We start from the raw sequence: 19794 nt of genomic DNA, 5'->3' as shown, positions 1-19794 counted from the left end.
ATGTTCTCCTTAAACATTTCACCTTTCACCCTTAGCACATGATGTACTCCCACCCAGCCTTAGTGGGGGGACCCTGCTTGCATTTACCCTATCCACAGCACTCATAATTTCTATCAAATTTCCCCTCATTGTCCTCCGTTCCAGGCAATAAAGTCCAAACCAATTCAATCTTATTCAAACACAAAATGCTGGCAGAACTCAGCAGGCCAGACAGCATCTATGGGAGGAGGTAGTGACGACGTTTCGGGCCGAAACCCTTCGTCAGGAGTATATCAGGAGGACGGTGGCAATCTTGTATAACTCGGTCCTCCAGTCCCGGCAGCATCCTCGTAAATTTCCTTTGTACCCTTTCAACTTCATTCACATCTTTCCCGTAGCTGGGCGACCGAAACCGCTCGGGCCTGTTACGTCGCCGCCGGAAGCCCTGTACTGTGCTACCGCCGCAAAGCAAAATTCGTAAAATGAATGGAACATTAGTATAAAATGTCAGTTACATTACTTCTGTCTCTGCCGTCGGAAAACAACGAATTTCACGTCCTTTGAGACAGTGATCATTTGGACTCCACCCCGCCAGGGTGAGTGAGGCTCCTTTTCCCAGCGGTGCAGTTCTCTCGGTGCCTGGAGGGCGAACGTGAATCTTTCCACCCACTCCGTCCCCGCTCGGTGCCCATCTCCGCGGGGCAGGGATCCACTCTGCCCACTGCCCGCACACTCGCGGAAATCCCCGTCCGCCGGCGAGAAGCGGCTCTCGTGCTCTTTATCAAAATGTACAGTTACCGTGTTCCGCTGTTTTTATATAAACATTACACATCTGAATAGAATAGTTAGTTAATATTTTAGCCTTTTATCGGGACTCTGGTGGAACGTCGTGTTTATTCTACACAAACGCCGCCTGACCTGCCGAGTTCCTCCGGATTTCCAGCATCGAGCGAGTGGCTATTTTCTACCTACTTCCTCCGGCGAAGGGCGGTGGCACGCAGGCTCGGCTCCAGTCTCTCGGCCTAGAGACCCGTGACTGCTGGTGCTCGCCAGCGGTCAGTACCCGCACGGGCACTTTTAAACCGGACCAGCACCGCTTGCGCAGAGAGGGACAGGGTTCTGGAGTGTTCACACCCACCCACCCACCGTCCTGGCCACGGCTGTGCCTGTCAGCACAGGGAGAATGGAGGGGAAAGGCAGAGACATACACGGGGAGAGGGGGTGGAGGAAGGGGGTGGTGAGGTTGGGGAGCGGAGACAGGGTAAGGGGGGAGGGGAGAGAGGAGGAGTGGGGAGACAGGAGAGGGGAAAATGGTTGGGGAGAGAGGAGGAGTGGGGAGACAGGAGAGGGGAAAAATGGTTGGGGAGAGAGGAGGAGTGGGGAGACAGGAGAGGGGAAAATGGTTGGGGAGAGAGGAGGAGTGGGGAGACAGGAGAGGGGAAAAATGGTTGGGGAGAGAGGAGGGGGGCAGACAGTGACACAACAGAGCTCAGGAGTGGGGGTGCAGAATCCAAAACGTCATCCATGCTGGTCTCTTTGCCCTGTCCACGTAGCTGTCCAGGTGTCTTTTAAACCTGTATTTTATTGAGACACAGTGTGGAACAGGCCAGCAACCCGATTTAATCCTAGCCTAATCACAGGACAACTTACAGTGAACCTACTGACCAGTACTGTACACCTTTGGACTGTGGGAGGAAACCAGATTATCCAGGGGGATTGGGAGATCCTTACAGACAGTGGCAGGAATCGAACCCCGGTCACTGGCACTATGCACCCGTGCCATCTATTACCTCAACCACTTCCCTTACAAAAACTGACCCTCAAGTAGTTTATTTTTAAAAATCACTTCCCTTTCACCTTAAACCTGTGCCCTCTAGTTCCCGAGGGAAAGACTGCACGCACTCACCCCGTCTGTGCTCCTTGGGATTTTATACAGCCCTACAAAGTCACTCCTACACTTAAAGAGTTAATGCCCCAAGTCTGCCAAAAATCTCGGCTCTCAAATCCCAGCAACATCCTCGTAAATGCCTCCCCCACGCACTGCTCTCTGTTGTGCCATTAGCATCATTCTGTGGCATACTACACTACGTGATCTATGCACCTGATGTGCACTAGTACGGTACTCCCACTGCTGCCTGTAAGGAGTTTGTACGTTCTCCCCCTGCCCACTGGTTCCCTCCCACAGTCCAAGGATGCACCGGTTAGTAGGTTAATTGGTCATTGTGATTTGTCCCGTGATTACGCTCGGGTTAAATCAGGAGATTGCTGGGCGGCGTGGGTCACAAAAGGAAAAGGGCCTATTCCATATTATATCTGAACAATTAAATCTGCGGAATACTTTTATTTTCAATGTGTTAGTATTATTTTATGTGATGTTTTGCACCTTGGACCCAGAGGAACGATGTTTCATTTAGCTGAAGAACAGTAAACTTGCCTTTTCTCATCTTCATACACAGTCTCCCAGTGTGGCCCCACCACTGACTTGTACAACTGCAACACAGCACCCTGTTTCTAGACTCAGGGCCCTGATTGTGAAGGCCAGGCCCAGGGAACCACCACCTGGTCCCCACTCAGCGCCTTGGGCAAGCCACACTTCCCCGGGTGGAAGTCAAACCCCGGTTCAGCAAGGTGCAGCATTGACTTCTGGCCCCAGGAACCCAGGGAAGGCGGAGAAAGTGCTGGCCGTGTCAGAGAGTCGGCCGAGTGTGCTCCAGCGAGGAGGAAGGAACCGCCACACAGTGAAAAGCTCGTCTTGTTTACGGTCACGCAGCGAGTCCAACACCCGTGCTTCGAGTTTTTATTACTGATCAGCGATTCAGAGGGTCACACACCCAGGGATTGAGCCAGGCTCTGGCCCTGGCACAGGGCAGCCCACCACCCCGTCACCATCACCCACACACCTCTCCCCAGTGGCATGGGCCAACAGTGAAGGTCCACCCACCCTCAACGGGAGGGAGGGAGAAGTTCGGGTTGAGGTGGGGGGGGGGGCAGTGATCCGAAGACCCCCTTTCCTGGGGTGGGGGGAATGGTCCACGGTCTGGAGTGTCCAATATGCAGCCTTTTCCTCAGCCCCATGCACCAGACCTGACACCAGCTGGTAGGGTTGGGGAAGGAAGCGCTGGTGCGAGGCAGGGGAAATGACTTGGCATTCTCTTGGGGAGGGGGTGGGGGTGAGGAATTGCCTCAGCTCAGCTGGTGGGGCAGAGGTGCGTTCCGAGAGCCCAGAGTACACGGGATGTTCTGGGATAAGTTTGTTGGGACATGCTTGGCTGTAACAGGTCGGGTGGGAGCAGAGGGCATTGTTCCCACTGCCCCGGGCGAGCGAGACATCCCGGGGCAGGTTCAGGTGGGTAGGAGGGGGTTGTATTGGGACCCCCGAGCTTGTGGAATGTCCTGAGCTGGGTTGAGTGGGGCAAATATGGAGGAGGGGGGCAGATTAGGGTGGGTCAGGTGCGGTGGGGTATTGTTTCAGGAGCCCCGAGGGAGTACGGCGTCCGAGGACAGGTCAGGTAGGGAGGGCTATGTGGCTCCGGGGACGACCCAGGACAGCCCAGGCAAGGAGGAGGAGTGTTCTGGGAGCATGCGGGATGTCCCGGGGCAGAGCCCCGAGCGTTCTGGACATTCCCCGTCAGCAGTCGGTGGTGACGTTGGCCGAGAGGTGTTGGATCCGCCGGGCACTGCAGCTCTTGCAGAGAACGTGCCCATCCAGGGGGTAACAGCCGCAGCCCTCGCCCTCAGAGGACAGGACAAATCCGCAGTCCTGGGGGGGGAACAGAGTAGAGAGAATGTCAGTAAGGGAGGGGTCCTCTCAATCCCCTTCCTTCCACCGTGCCCCACCTCCCCACCACCTCCTGCCTTTCCTCACGTCTACACAGCAAGATCTCGGCACGCTCGAGTAAGAGGAGCGCTCCGCGGTCGTCCGATCAGCGGTGGGAGTGGGAGTGCCAGGCTGGAGAGAGGCATTGGCTCTGGGTAACTTTCTGTTACGGTCCCTTTTTCCCCTCTTACTGTACTTGTGTAGTTTAAATGGCCGTTGTGTGTTCTTCATGCCGGATGTTGGGAGTCCTGGATGACTCTGTCTGCAGCTCCTTGAGGACCGTGTTAGGGATCTGGAGCAGCAGCTGGAATGGCCTTTGGCTTGTACGGGAGAGCGAGGAGCTCATGGCTCAGTTAGTCTAAGCTGCGAGAGGTGGGTAGCTGGGTGATTGCCAGGAAGAAGGGAAATGTGAACGGGCTATTAGTGCAGAGCACCCTGTGGCCATCCCCCTCAATAACAAGTATGCCATTCTGGAACGCCACTGAGCACTGAGCAAGGGTCTGTGGTGCAGAAGGGAAAGAGGGGAGCAGTAGTGAGAGGGGACTCGATACAGTAGTGAGGGGAACAGACAGGAGATTCTCTGGACGTGAACGGGACACCCGGATGGTACGTTGCCTCCCAGGTGCCAGGGTCAGGGATGTCTCTGATCACATCCACAACATTTTGGAGAGGGAGGGGGAGCAGCCAGATGTCTCGGTACATATTGGTACCAACGACATGGGAAGGAAAAGCAATGAGGTCCTGAAAAGAGAATTTAGAGAGCTAGGCAGAAAGCTGAGAAGCAGGACCTCCAGGGTAGTAATTTCTGGATTGCTGCCCGTACCACGGGCCCGCGAGGGTAGAAACAGGATGATTTGGCAGGTAAGTATGTGCTGAGAAGCTGGTGCAGGGGCCAGGGCTTCAGGTTCCTGGATCACTGGGATCCCTTCTGGGGAAGGCATGACCTCTTCTAAGTGACAGGTTGCACCTGTACCTGAGGGGGGGCAAATATTCTCACATCAGGTTTGTTAGAGCCATTGGGGAGGGTTTAAACTGATTTGGTAGGGGGATTGGAACTGGAATGAAGGGGCTCAGGATAGGACAGACGGTTAAAAAGCAAAGATACTGTGCAGTCAGACTGTCAGGAAGGGCGGGCATCGATGACAGGACATAATTGCAGCCAGCAGGGTGCATTTCACTGCATTAGGGATGTAGAATCAAAAGTGCAGCAAATACAGTACTCAAGGTGTTGTATCTCAATGCACGGAGTATAAGAAATGAGGTGGATGATCTTGTTGCACTGTTGCAGATTGCCGGGTATGATGAATCGTGGCTGAAGGATGGTTGTAGTTGGGATCTGAATGTCCAAGGTTACACAGTGTATCAGAGGGACAGGAAGGTCGGCAGAGGGGGTGGCGTGGCTCTGCTGGTAGAGAATGGAATCAAATCAGTAGAAAGATGTGACATAGCATCGGAAGATGTTGAACCCTTGTGGGTTGAGTTAAGAAACTGCAAGGGTAAAAGGACCCCAATGGCAGTTGTATACAGGCCTCCCAACAGTGGCTGGAATGTGGACCAGAGATTACAACGGGAAACAGAAACGGTGTGTCAAAATGGCAATGTTATGATAGTCATGGGAGATTTCAACATGCAGGTCGATTGGAAAAAATCAGGTTGGTGATGGATCTCAAGACAGTGAGTTTGTTGAATCAAGACGTACAAACAAGCTGGATGAACTCAGCAGGTCGGGCAGCATCCGTTGAAAGGAGCAGTCAACATTTCGGGCCGAGACCCTTCGTCAGGACTGGAGAAGGAGGGGCAGGGGCCCTATAAAGGTGGGGGGAGGGTGGAAAACCAATCAGAGGAAAGATCAAGGGTTGGAGAGGGGAAGCAGGGAGGGGATAGGCAGGAGAGGTGAAGAATGAATGAAAGGGGAAAGCACTATGGGTAGTAGAAGGCGGCAAAATCATGGAAAAGGTGATAGGCAGCTGGAGGAGGAGGCAGAGTGAAAGTGGGATGGGGGAAGGGGGAGGGAGGGGATTACTGGAAGTTGGAAAATTCGATGTTCTGGGCTGGAGACTACCCAGACAGTATATGAGGTGTTGCTCCTACAACCGGAGTTTGGCCTCGTCATGGCAGAGTTGAAGTGGGTGGCAACCGGGAGATCCTGTCTGTTACGGCGGATGGAGCGGAGGTGCTCGATGAAGCAGTCCCCCAATCTGTGTCGGGTCTTACCATTGTCTCCCGTACCATCACTTCCCTATCAACTCCGGAGACCTTTCATCCTCAGCCAAAGAACTCATAATTCCCACACCCCGCACTGCTCGGTTTTACCTCCTCCCCAAGATCCACAAGCCTGACTGTCCTGGTAGGCCTATAGTTTCGGCCTGCTCCTGTCCCACCGAACTTGTATCTGCCTACCTGGACTCCATTTTGTCACCCACAGTTCAGTCCCTCCCTACCTACATCTGGGATACATCCCATGCCCTCCACCTCTTCAATAACTTCCAGTTCCCCGGTCCCGACCGCTTCATTTTCACCATGGATGTCCAATCCTTATACACTTCAATTCCCCATCAAGAAGGACTCAAAGCCCCCCGCTACTTTCTGGACAATAGACCTCACCAGTTCCCCAACACCACCACACTCCTCCGGTTGGTGGAACTGGTACTCACACTTAATAACTTCTCTTTTGGCTCGTCCCACTTCCTTCAGACCAAAGGTGTAGCTATGGGCACTCGCATGGGCACCAGCTATGCCTGCCTCTTCGTTGGTTATGTGGAACAGTCTATGCTCCAAATCTACACTGGTACTGCTCCCCAACTTTTCCTTCACTACATCGACAACTACATTGGTGCTGCTTCCTGCACCCATGCTGAGCTCGTCAATTTCATCAACTTTGACTCTTACTTCCAATCAGCCCTCAAATTCACTTGGTCCATCTCGGACACTTCTCTCCCCTTTCTCGATCTCTCGGTCTCCATCTCTGGAGACAGACTGTCCACTGACATCTTCTATAAACTCACTGACTCCCATAACTACCACGACAATACCTCTTCCCACCCTGCCAAATGTAAAAATGCTATTCCCTATTCCCAGTTCTTCCGTCTCTGTCGCATCTGCTCCCAGGATGAGGCTTTCCATTCCAGGACAGCTCAAATGTCCTCTTTCTTTAAGGATCATGGTTTCCCTTCTGTCGTCATCGATGATGCCCTCACCCGCATCTCCTCCATTTCCCACACTTCAGCCCTCACCCCATCCTCCCGTCACCACAACAGGGACCGACTTCCCCTTGTCCTCACCTAACTCCCCACCAGCCTCTGGATCCAGCATATTATCCTCCACAACTTCCGCCACCTTCAGCAGGACCCCACCACTAAGCACATCTTGCCCTCTCCACCCCTCTCTGCTTTTCGCAGGGATCGTTCCCTCTGCGACTGCCTGGTCCACACATCCCACCTCATGGATCTCCCACCTGGTACTTATCCCTGTAAGCATAAATGCTACACCTGTCCCTACACCTCCTCTCTTACCACCATTCAGGACCCCAAACAGTCCTTCCAGGTGAGGCAACACTTCACCAGTGAGTCTGTTGGGGTAAATCTATTGCATCCGGTGCGGCCTCCTCCACATAGGCGAGACCCGACGCAGATTGGGGGACAGTTTCGTCGAGAACCTCCGTTCCGTCCGCCACAACAGACAGGATCTCCCAGTTGCCACCCACTTCAACTCTGCTTCATATTCCCATTCGAATATGTCCATACATGGCCTCCTCTACTGCCATGATGAGGCCAAACTCAGGTTGGAGGAGCAACACCTCATATACCATCTGGGTAGTCTCCAGCCCCTTGGTATGAACATCGAATTCTCCAACTTCTGGTAATTCCCTCCCTCTCCCTTTCCCCATCCCACTTTCAATCTGCCTCCTCTTCCAGCTGCCTATCACCTCTCTCATGACTCTGCCTTCTTCTACTACCCATAGTGCTTTCCCCTTACATTCCTTCTTCACCTCTCTGGGCTATCCCCTCCCTGATTCCCCTCACCCACCCCTTGATCTTTCCTCTGATTGGTTTTTCACCTGGCACCTTCCACCCTCCCCCCACCTTCTTTATAGGGCCCCTGCCCCCTCCTTCTCCAGTCCTGACGAAGGGTCTCGGCCCGAAATGTTGACTGCTCGTTTCAACAGATGCTGCCCGACCTGCTGAGTTCCTCCAGCTTGTTTGTACGTGTTGATTTGATCACAGCATCTGCAGTGTACTTTGAGTTTGTGAATGCCTACGGGAAGGCTTTTTAAAGCAGATTGCCATTGAGTCTACAAGGGGATTAGCGATACTGAATTGTGTGTTGTGTAATGTACTGGATACGAGTGAGCCCAAATTAAACTTTGATACAGAGAGAGTCTGACATAGCAGTATTTCAGTGAAGCAAGGGAAATTACAGTGATATGAGAGAGGAGTTGGCCAAAGTAAACTGGAAGGAGATGCTGACAGGGATGACAGCAGAGCAGCACTGGTGTGAGTTTCTGGGCAAAATGAGGAAGGTGCAGGATAGATGTATTCCAAAAACCAAAGAAATACACAAATAACAAAATAGTAAAACCGTGGCTGACAAGTCAAAGTTTATGTAAAAGCAAGAGAGGCCATACAACACCAAACATTAGCAGAGAGGTAGAAGATTGGGAAGCTTTTAAAACCCTACAGACAGCAAATAAAAGAATCATTAAGAGGGAAAAGATGAAATATGAAAACAATATCAAAGTTGAAAGTTAAAGTTTTTTTTAAGTATGTAAAACATAAAAGAGTGAGTGGATATATAACTGTAACCAGAGCTGTGCCTGTCATGTGACAGCACTGCCCTCACCTGGTCGGAGGTCACACCACCAGCCAGTCAACATTTCGCCCCTCCTAACTAATCAATGCACACTTAACCATTGGCCACCTTAATTGGATTAACCTGTCTAGCACCAAGCCGTTGGCCCCCTGACCTAAAAAGGGTGCTACATGTGCTTGGCTCGCTCTCTTTTTGCCACCCGTGGTCACCCTGCTTCAGTCCAGGCTGAAGACTGCAGAACAGCGCTGGAGACACGTGGTAAGGTGTTCATTGAATAGGGTTGTGGGAGCGTTTATTGTTGTCCCTTTAGCAAAGAGCAGTGATTACCCTTGGCCAAAGGGGGCAAGTATTGTAGTTACTTCTCCCTTGCTTGTATGTGTACCTGTACTCCGTCCCCAACACTGTTTTCCCGTGTATTGTACTGCACACCCTAACTTTTCCCACGCTCCTCTATTCTAAGCGCGTTTGTACGAATACTGTAGCCGCTTGTGTTGTTCCCAAGCCTTTTCTCCCCTTGTGAATAAACTCCTTATTATTAAAACTGTGTGTCCAGAGCTCTTGCCTTTGAGACCCAAAGAATCTTACTCATTTCCATCACAACAACCGCTTGAAATGAGGCTGGAGAAATAATAATGGGGGAGAAGGAGATGGCAGATGAACTAAATGAGTATTGTGTATCCATCTTCACTGTGGAAGACACTAGCAGTGTGCCAGGTGTTGAAGGGTGTGAGGGAAGAGAAGTGAGTACAGTTACTGTTACAAGGGAGAAGGTGCTCAAAAAGCTGAAAGACCCAAGTGTACACAGGTCACTTGGGCCGGAGGAACTGCACCCTAGGGTTCAGAAAGAGACAGCGGTAGAGATTGTGGAGGTATTAGTAATGGTCTTTCAAAAATCATTGCACTCTGGCATGGTGGCAAGGGACTGGAAAATTGCAAATGTCACTCCACTCTTTAAGAAAGGAAATTGTAGACCAGTTAGCCTGACCTCAGTGGTTAGAGTCAATTGTTAAGGATGAGGTGATGGAGTATTTGATGACACAGTAAAAGACGGGAGAAAGTCAGCATGGTTTCCTTAAGGGAAAATCCTGCCTGACGAACCTGTTGGAATTCTTTAAGGAGATTACAAGTAGGATAGATAAAGGGGATGCAGTGGATGTTGTATATTTGGACTTTCAGAAGGCCTTTGACAAGGTGCCACACGTGAGGCTGCTTACCAAGTTAAGAGCCCGTGGTATTACAGGAAAGTTACTAACATGGTTACAGCATTGGCTGATTGGTGGGAGGCAGCGAGTGGGAATTAAAGGATCCTTTTCTGGTTGGCTGCCAGTTACTGGTGGTGTTCCGCAGGGGTCGGTGTTGGAATCGCTGCTTTTTATGCTGAATATAAATTATTCAGATGATGGAATAGATGGCTTTGTTGCCAAGTTTGTAGACGATATAAAGATTGGTGGAGGGGCAGGTAGTGTTGAGGAAACAGGTAGGATGCAGAAGGGCTTAAACAGATTATGAGAATGGGCAAGAAACTGGCAAATGAAATACAATATTGGAAAATGCAATAGCAGAAATAAATGTACAGACTATTTTCTAAACAAGGGAGAAAATCCAAAAATCTGAATTGCAAAGGAACTTGGGAGTCATTGTGTAAAACACCCTAAAGGTTAACTTGCAGGTTGAGTCAGTGGTGAGGAAGGCAAATGTGATGTTTGCATTCAAGAGGTCTAGAATAAACAGCAGGGATCTTTATAAGGTGAGGTTTTATAAGGCACTGGTGAGGCCTCACCTCGAGTACCGTGAACAGTTTTGGGCCCCTCATCTTAGAGAAGATGTGCTGGCATTGGAGAGGGTCCAGAGGAGGTTCACAAGGATGATTCCAGGAATGAAAGGGTTACCATACAAGGAATTTTTGATGGCTCTGGGTCTGTACTGCTGGAATTTTGAAGGATGAGGGGGAATCTCATTGAATGGTGAAAGGTCTTATTAGAGTGGAGGTGGAGAGAGAATGTTTGCTATGGTGGGAGAGTCTAAGACTAGAGGACAAAGTCTTGGAATAGAGGGGTGTCCTTTTAGAATGGAGGAAGTGGAGAATCTATGGAATTCTTTGCCACAGGCAGCTGTGAAGGCCAAGTCTTTACATATATTTAAGGCAGAGGTTGATAGATTCTTGATTGGTCAGGGATGAGGCTGGGGATTGGGGCTGAGAGGGAAATGGATCAGCCTTGATAAAATGGTGGAGCAGACTTGATGGGCCAAAATGGCCTAATTCTCTCATATGTCCTCATGGTCTTATATCACCCAATATCTGCATAAAAATAACTTTACCCTCACATCCCCCTTAAAACTCCTCCCTTGCACGTTAACTCAACCCCCCCCCCCCCCGCCATTATTGGGACGCCATCCACTCGCAGTTGCATATGGTCTAACCCGAGCATTGTAAACTTGGAACATGATGTTCCAACAAGGACACAGCAGTACTGTGGGCGTGTAACACCAGCGATCGCCATTCAATAGCCACCGCCGTACGGAAGGAGTTTGCACTTTCCCCGTCACCGTGCGAGTTTCCTCCCACACTCTACAGCTGTATGGAGGGCGTGTTACACTGGTACCAGAAGCTTGGTGACCCCTACGGGCTGCACCCAGCACATCCTCGGATCGTCTTGTAAACAACAGATTTCAATGCGCACGTGACAAGTGAATGTTTAAAGCACGCGCGCTCGCAGGGGAGAGCGTGTGAGCTCCACACAGAGAGCACCAGGGTGGGGATGCGAGGCAGTCACTCTGCTGCTGGGAGGGAGGTGGGAGGTGTTCAACATATGCCACTTACACAGACACCCGGATAGTTCCCCACCCTACAAGACCTCCTGCTTGACGCCGAAATCGGCTTTGCCAGGTTGTTTGGGAGCCCCTCACTCCACTTTCACGGTGCAGAGGGCAACAAGGGACAGCAGACAGGGCCCACAGACACACCTGTCTAACTCCATGGAATATCTGTTAACCCAACAACTTTTTCCTGTGGTCCCATATCCACTCTCATCTCTCTTTTTTAAAAATACACTTGAAAAAGCCTTTTCTATCCACTTTGATATTGTTTGCTAGCTTGCTTTCATCTTTTCCTTCCTAATGATTCTCTGTAGAGTTTTAAAAGCTTCCCAACCCTGTCTTCCCACTAATTTTTGCTTTGTTGTATGCCCTCTCTTTTGCTTTTACATTAGCTTTCAGTTCCCTTGTCAGCCACAGTTGTACTATTTTACCATCTGAGTATTTCTTCACTTTTGGAATACACATGTCCAGCACTTTCCTCATTTTTCCCAGAAACTCACACCATTGCTGCTCTACTGACATCCCAGCCAGTAGCTCCTTCCAATTTACTTTGGCCAACTCCCCCCTCATACCTCTGTAATTTTCTTTACCGCAATACTGATAGGTCAGGCCTTCGGTGAGACTCAGGAGCAGAATTAGGCCATCGAGTCTGCACTACCATTCCATCATGGTGGTTTATTATCCCTCTCAACCCACTCTCTGGCCTTCTTCCCATGACCTTTTACACCCTTATCAATCATGTAAATACCCACAGTGATCTGGCCTCCACAATCATCCATGGTCATCAATTCTATAGATGGCTGAAGAATTTCCTCCTCATCCCTGTTCTAAAGGGATGACTTTTCATTCTGAGGCTGTGCCCTCTGGCCGTAGACTCCCTCACCACTGGAGACAACCTCTCCACATCCACTCATCTAGGCCTTTCAATATCCCCCAGTTTCAATGCAACTCCTCTCATTCTTCTGAACCTCAGCAAGCACAGGCCCAGAGCCAAATGAGCTTCATGGATTAACCCTTTCACTCCCGGGCTTTTGGATTCCTGCTCATCGCCTAATGGCAAGTATCTGAGGGAATGTCTGCCCGGCTCCTTCCTCAGGAACTGGTTCTAGACTCGACCCTGAGCAGGCTGTACCGTCCATACCATGCCAGATCTCCCCACCCCAGCCCGGGGAGCCTCGCCTCACCTCACACTTGTAACAGTTGACGTGAAAGCTGCGATCCAGGGCCACGATCCGCACTGTCTCCTCCTGACCCGCCTCGGGCATGATCGGCTTGGCGCACACAGAGCAGCGCGGGGCAAACTTCCTGCCAGGGCAACAGAACGTCAGTCCGGGAGTTCAGAAAACTCAACCCCCCAGCCAGATGTGTCAGACTCAGCACACCGCTTTGGGGAAACACACACATCCAGGCAGGAACAGGAGGCATTCACACACACCATAGACCAAATGGCCTCCCAGGCAAAGACCTGTGAACATTCAAGCAAGTTGTAACAGGACCCCACTCACAGCAGCACTGTGTCTGACCCCGGGAGTGTGTGATGGGACGGTGTGGAGGGAAGGTCACTCTGTGTCTGGCCCCAGGAGTGTGTGATGGGACGGTGTGGAGGGAGATTCACTCTGTGTCTGACCCCGGGAGTGTGTGATGGGACAGTGTGGAGGGAGCTTCACTGTGTCTGACCCCGGGAGTGTGTGATGGGACAGTGTGGAGGGAGCTTCACTCTGTGTCTGACCCTATAAGTATGTGATAGAAACATAGAAAACATACAGCACAATACAGGCCCTTCAGCCCACAAAGTTGTGCCCAACATGTCCCTACATTAGAAATTACTAGGCTTACTCATAGTCCTCTATTTTTCTGAGCTTCATGTACCCGTCCAGGAGTCTCTTAAAAGACCCTATCGTATCCATCCCCTCCACCATTGCTGGCAGCCCATTCCATGCACTCACCATTCTCTGCATAAAAATCTTACCCCTGACATCTCCCCAGCACCCTAAACCTGTGTCCTCTTATGGCAACCATTTCAGCCCTGGGAAAAAGCCTCTGACTATCCACACAATCAATGCATCTCATCTTATACACCTCTATCAGGTCACTTCTCATTCTCCGTTGCTCCAAGGAGAAAAGGCTGAGTTCACTCAACCTATTCTCATAAGGTATGCTCCCCAATCCAGGCAACATCCTTGTAAATCTCCTCTGCACCCTTTCTGTGGTTTCCACATCCTTCCTCTAGTGCGATGACCAGAACTGAGCACAGTACTCCAAGTGGGGTCTGACAAGGGTCCTATATAGCTGCAACATTACCTCTCGGCTCCTAAACTCAATCCCATGATTGATGAAGGCCAATACACCTTGTGCCTTCTTAACCACAGAGTCAACCAGCTTTGTGTGTCCCATGGACTTGGACCCCAAGATCCCTCCGATCCTCCACACTGCCAAGAATCCTACCATTACATAATACTATATTCTGTCATCATATTTGACCTACCAAAATGAACCACCTCACACTTATCTGGGTTGAACTCCATCTGCCACTTCTCAGCCCAGTTTTGCATCCAATCAATGTCCCACTGCAACCTCTGACAACCCTCCACACGATCTACAACACCCCCAACCTTTGAGTCATCAGCAAACTTACTAACCCATCCCTCCAATTCCTCATCCAGGTCATTTATAAAAATCACGAAGAGTAGGGGTCCCAGAACAGATCCCTGAGGCACACCACCGATCACCAACCTCCATGCAGAATATGACCTGTCTGCCACCACTCTTTCCCTTCTGTGGACAAGCCAGTTCTGGATCCAAAAAGCAATGTCCCCCTTGGATCCCGTGCCTCCTTACTTTCTCAATAAGCCTGGTATGGGGCACCTTATCAAATGCCTTGCGGAAGCGGACGGTGTCGAGGGAGGTTCAGTCTGTGTCTGGCCCAGCACTTACATGTGGAAGTCCTCGATGCAGTGGATCTGACTGGTGGCGTCCACAGTGAAGGGAATGCCGTCGAGACAGCGGTGACAGACCACGCAGGTGAAACACTGGGGGTGGTACGCCCGGCCCATCGCCCGCAGGATCCGGTCCATGATGGCCTTGGAGCACACCGAGCATTGCTCCAGGGTGTTCTGTGATGGGACACGGAGACAGCATTACCGAACATCCACGACAGACGTCCGTCTCTCTGGGACCCGTCTCTGGTTTGTGGTCCACTCCCAACGGGCATGACCCACCCAGTCACACCCCCCCCAAGCCAACTCCCCCGCACCTTGCTGCACAGCGGGATTCTGGGGCAGACGATGCCAATTCCCAGGGGAACACTATACGGCTGTCATGATTCCCATCGCTGTCTGTGAGGGGGCTTGCACGCTCTCCCTGTGACCACGCCAGTTTCCCTCGAGTACCCGAGCCCTCAGGACAGCGCAGAGGCTCCGTCGATCCTCGATCCAACCAGCTGCAGGACAAGTCTCTGAGCGCTCTGTTTCTGCTCATCCGACTGCTTCCCCCGTCTACAGAACATCGCATGGACTTGTCAGGAGTCCTGGGGTTGGGGCGAGGGCGACGGGGAGGGCATGTGTGGGGAGGGACCAGCTGGACAGACTGCTGGAGGGACTCAGCATGTCAGGCAGCAGCTATGGAGGGGAATGAAGAGTCGATGTTTTGGGCCGAGACCCTTCACCAAGGCTGGAGAGGAGGGGGCAAGAAGGGAGAATGAGGAGGAAGGGTGGGTGGGGGAGGAGTACAAGCTGGCAGGAGATAGGTGAGGGGAAGGAACTGATGAAGTAAGAAGCTGGAAGGTGATAGGTGGATGGGATCAAGGGCTGAAGAAGGAGGAACCTGATTGGAGAGGAGAGTGGACCATGAGAGAAAGGGGAGGAGTGGGCCCAGAAGGAGAGAGAGAGATAACCAGGGGAGAGGAGAACCAGAGAGGGGACTGGAAAGAGATAGCGGGAGAGGGGGTAAAACTACTGGAAGGCAGAGAAATTAACGCTCGTGTTATCAGGTTGGAGGCTGCCAGACGGAACACGAGGAACTGCCCCTCCACGCTGGGAGTGGATTCATCGTGGCAGCCGCGGGCAGACATGTCAGAATGGGAATGGGAAATGGAATTGAAATCTGTGGAGACCAGGAACTCCTGCCTTTTGAAACAGACAGAGCACAGGTCCCTCAGTCTGTGTCAGGTCTTACTGACGTAGAGAAGGCCACACCGGACACAGTAGGTGACTTGCAGGTGAAGTCTGGGGCCCTCAGGTGGAGCACGGGAGGGAGACAAGTGGGGAAGGACGAGTGGCTGAGGGAGTCACGGAGAGAGTAATCCCTACAGAAAGCAGAGAATGTGGGAGGGAGGGAAGGTCTCAGCCACCTGATGGTGTTGACAGCCCCCTGCCCATTGTTTAAAAGCCCAGACGACACGGGTTCCATATTCGGCAACCCAGTGATCAGCCGGCGGCTGGGGTGGACTGACTCCCGAGGTGAGGATCAGGGAGCAAGTCCAGTGGGAGTCGGAAGGTTGGGGATTCTCACCGGCCTCGCTGTGTCACTGATGGCAGGGGCGTGTGGGGCAGAGCAAACGGGGGGCGGCCACAGCCGACGAGCCTACTCACTATGTAACAGGACTCGCAGTACGACCTCCTGTCCACGGCATAGAATGGACGTCCTCGCAAGCGGCAGCGGCAGGTCATACAGGTGAAACACTCCACGTGAAACACCTGGTCCATGGCCACACAGCCCGTCCCATCGCCCACCACGTTCTCTCCGCACCGCGCACACCGTCCTGTCAGAGACAAACAGGCTTCAGTCCTGGAGAGAGCTTCACTGGGTCTGACCCCGGGAGTGTGTGATGGGACGGTGTGGAGGGAGCTTCACTCTGTGTCTGACCCCGGGAGTGTGTGATGGGACGGTGTGGAGGGAGATTCACTCTGTGTCTGACCCCGGGAGTGTGTGATGGGACGGTGTGGAGGGAGATTCACTCTGTGTCTGACCCCGGGAGTGTGTGATGGGACGGTGTGGAGGGAGATTCACTCTGTGTCTGACCCCGGGAGTGTGTGGAGGGAGCTTCACTCTGTGTCTGACCCCCGGAGTGTGTGATGGGACGGTGTGGAGGGTGATTCACTCTGTGTCTGACCCCGGGAGTGTGTGATGGGACGGTGTGGAGGGAGTTTCACTCTGTGTCCGACCCCGGGAGTGTGTGATGGGACGGTGTGGAGGGAGCTTCACTCTGTGTCCGACCCCGGGAGTGTGTGATGGGACGGTGTGGAGGGAGGGTCACTCTGTGTCCGACCCCGGGAGTGTGTGATGGGACGGTGTGGAGGGAGATTCACTCTGTGTCCGACCCCGGGAGTGTGTGATGGGACGGTGTGGAGGGAGATTCACTCTGTGTCCGACCCCGGGAGTGTGTGATGGGACGGTGTGGAGGGAGCTTCACTCTGTGTCCGACCCCGGGAGTGTGTGATGGGACGGTGTGGAGGGAGCTTCACTCTGTGTCCGACCCCGGGAGTGTGTGATGGGACGGTGTGGAGGGAGCTTCACTCTGTGTCCGACCCCGGGTGTGTGTGATGGGACGGTGTGGAGGGAGATTCACTCTGTGTCCGACCCCGGGAGTGTGTGATGGGACGGTGTGGAGGGAGGGTCACTCTGTGTCCGACCCCGGGAGTGTGTGATGGGACGGTGTGGAGGGAGGGTCACTCTGTGTCCGACCCCGGGAGTGTGTGATGGGACGGTGTGGAGGGAGGGTCACTCTGTGTCCGACCCCCGGAGTGTGTGATGGGACGGTGTGGAGGGAGATTCACTCTGTGTCCGACCCCGGGAGTGTGTGATGGGACGGTGTGGAGGGAGATTCACTCTGTGTCTGACCCCGGGAGTGTGTGATGGGACGGTGTGGAGGGAGATTCACTCTGTGTCTTACCCCGGGAGTGTGTGATGGGACAGTGTGGAGGGAGATTCACTCTGTGTCTGACCCCGGGAGTGTGTGATGGGACGGTGTGGAGGGAGATTCACTCTGTGTCTGACCCCGGGAGTGTGTGATGGGACAGTGTGGAGGGAACTACCCACTCGCCCCCCCCCCCCCAAGAGAACTCACCAAAATACTCTTCGGACGGGGGATTGTTCATGTCATGGACCAGTTTCTTGGTGATTCGATCGAGTTCCTCCTCAGGCCGGCTGATCTGCTGCTGAGTTCCGCCAGGAACTGCGTAGGAGGCCTGCAGAGAGCAGAGGGTGACTCCCTGTGTCCTCCCTCTCCCACCCTCCAACTTCCATCTGCTTCTCCACGTGCATCGGGCACACTCTTCCCCCAAACCTGGCTCCCTCTTCTGCGAGCCCTTGGGAAGACTCTTTCCCCATCCCAGTCATTCTCTGTTCCATCCCTCTGTCTGAGCTCCATCCACCAGGCTTGTCCCCCTCTTCTCCTGTTCCTCAAACACCCGAGGAAACTTCCTGTCCCCGCCAACCCTCGACAGTTTTGCAGACCCACACTCGACAGCTTCTTCCCCTCGGCCATCGGGTTTACGATCAGGTTTCACATCGCCGGCATCTGCTGTGGGATTAATTGTGTGTGCGGCAGCAGTACAGTGCATACTCAATTATAGAAAAAACTGTCAATGTACACCAGGTGCAAAAATGGAAATTAAAAAATGTACTGAAGTACATCTGCTCAATGGCCAATCAGCAATGGGAGGGCAGAGGGGAAGAAGCCGTTCCTGAATCACTGAGTGCGTGCCTTCAGGCTCCTGTACCTCCTCTCCAGTAACAAAAAGAAGTAGTCTTGGGTGGTGGGGTCCTTAATGACGGATGCCGCCTTTTTGAGGCATCGCTCCTTGAAACTGTCCTGGATACGACGGAGTCTAGCACCCATGATGGAGCTGACTGAGTTTACAACTCTCTGCAGCTAATTTCAATCCTGTGCAGTATCCGCCCCCCCCCCCCCACCCCCCGACCGACGTGAAGCAACCAGTTAAGAATGATCTGTAGAAATTTGCAAATATCTGCGACAAACCAAATCTCCTCAAACTCCTAATGAAATGTATCCGCTGTTGTGTCTCCTTTGTAGCTGGATCGATATGTTGGGTCCAGGATAGATCATCAGAAATGTCAACGCGCAGTCATTTGAAATTGTCATGAACATCGTCTCACTGCTTTGGCACTATATCCTGTCGTTTTAATATATTCTATGCACTGCACTGCACTGCTGCCACAAGACAACAGATTTCACGATTTGCAGAGATAATAAACCAGTTTCTGACTGTTATTGGGATGCATCACGGCTTGTACGGCAACTTCGCTGCCCGTGGTCCATCACTGAAACCAGCCTCTCGTCACTCCTCACTGCCTTGTTAAAGCAGCCAGCAGAATCAAAGACCAGACCCCACCCACCCAGGAAACTCTCCTCTCCCCCCAGTGGAACAGAACACACCAACAAGCTCCAGGGCAGCTTCCACCCCGACGACAGCAGGTTCTCAGAGACTAAAAGATGGAACTTTTGATCTCGCAATCTGCCTTGATGTGGCCCTGCTCTCTCTCTCTAAGTGTAACACTTTATTCTGCATCATTTCCCCTTTTTAGTACCTTAAAGTACAGATGAAAGATCTACACGCAAGACAAAGCCTTTCACTGTACTTCGCTGCACGCAACAGTAAGAAGCTGATTTTAACCAGTTCACCAATTAACTAAAACCCGTGCATCCTAGTTACCAAGTCACAGAGCACTACAGCACAGGAACATGTCTTTCGGCCCATCTAGTCTGTGCTGACCTGTTATCCTGCCTCGTCTGGTCGAGCTGCACTACGCTCTCTGCCAAGAGAAACGGTTACTTCGAAAGACTTGTGTATGGAATCCATCATGGGTAAACCCCGCCCCACCATTAAGCACGAAACGCTGTCACAGGAAAGCAGCATCCATCGTCGGGACCCCCACCACCCAGGTCAGGCTCTCTTCTCACTGCTGCCATCAGGAGGCTGGTACAGGGGCCTCAGGGCTCACACTAGGGTCAGGAACAGTTACTACCCCTCAACCATCAGGGAATAACTTCACTTTCCCCATCACTGAATTGCTCCCACAACTTGTGGACACACTTTTCAAGGGCTCTTCATCTCATGTTCTCGATATTTATTGTTTATTTATTATTCTTCCTTTCTTTTTGTATTTGCACAGTTTGTTGTCTTCTGCACTCCGGCTGGGTAGTCGTTCATCGATTCTGCCATGGTTATTATGCGATAGGCTTACTGAGGATGCCCACAGGAAAGCCAATCTCAGGACTGTATATGGTGACATATGTACCTTGATAATAAACTTACTTTGAATTAATCTGTCTGGAGAGCACCGAAACAGAAGTTTCTCACTGCATCTTGGTACACCTGATAATTGTTTTACTATTATTCTTGTTATTAGAC

General features: G+C 52.1%; 1 protein-coding gene across 5 annotated transcripts in view; it reads right to left on the bottom strand.

The window, feature by feature from the left end:
• Nucleotides 1-2731: 2731 nt before the first annotated feature.
• Nucleotides 2732-19794, bottom strand: part of LOC140729356 (thyroid receptor-interacting protein 6-like) — a 35017-nt gene continuing 17954 nt past the window's right edge. For 4 of the 5 annotated variants that reach the window (XM_073049005.1, XM_073049007.1, XM_073049010.1 and 1 more), the window contains 5 exons: nucleotides 17487-17607; nucleotides 16012-16181; nucleotides 14357-14535; nucleotides 12607-12727; nucleotides 2732-3739 (listed from right to left, as the gene is read on the bottom strand). In XM_073049005.1, the coding sequence (XP_072905106.1) occupies nucleotides 3608-3739; nucleotides 12607-12727; nucleotides 14357-14535; nucleotides 16012-16181; nucleotides 17487-17607 (723 nt within the window). In that variant the 3' untranslated portion in view covers nucleotides 2732-3607. The remainder of the gene's footprint in view (nucleotides 3740-12606; nucleotides 12728-14356; nucleotides 14536-16011; nucleotides 16182-17486; nucleotides 17608-19794) is intronic. The other variant, XM_073049006.1, reaches the window with a different exon arrangement.

This window comes from Hemitrygon akajei, chromosome 6 (assembly GCF_048418815.1).
Source record: "Hemitrygon akajei chromosome 6, sHemAka1.3, whole genome shotgun sequence".
Classification (NCBI taxonomy): Eukaryota; Metazoa; Chordata; class Chondrichthyes; order Myliobatiformes; family Dasyatidae; genus Hemitrygon; species Hemitrygon akajei.
Note: the sequence above shows the minus strand (reverse complement) of the source record. Positions and strands in the feature narration are given on the sequence as shown.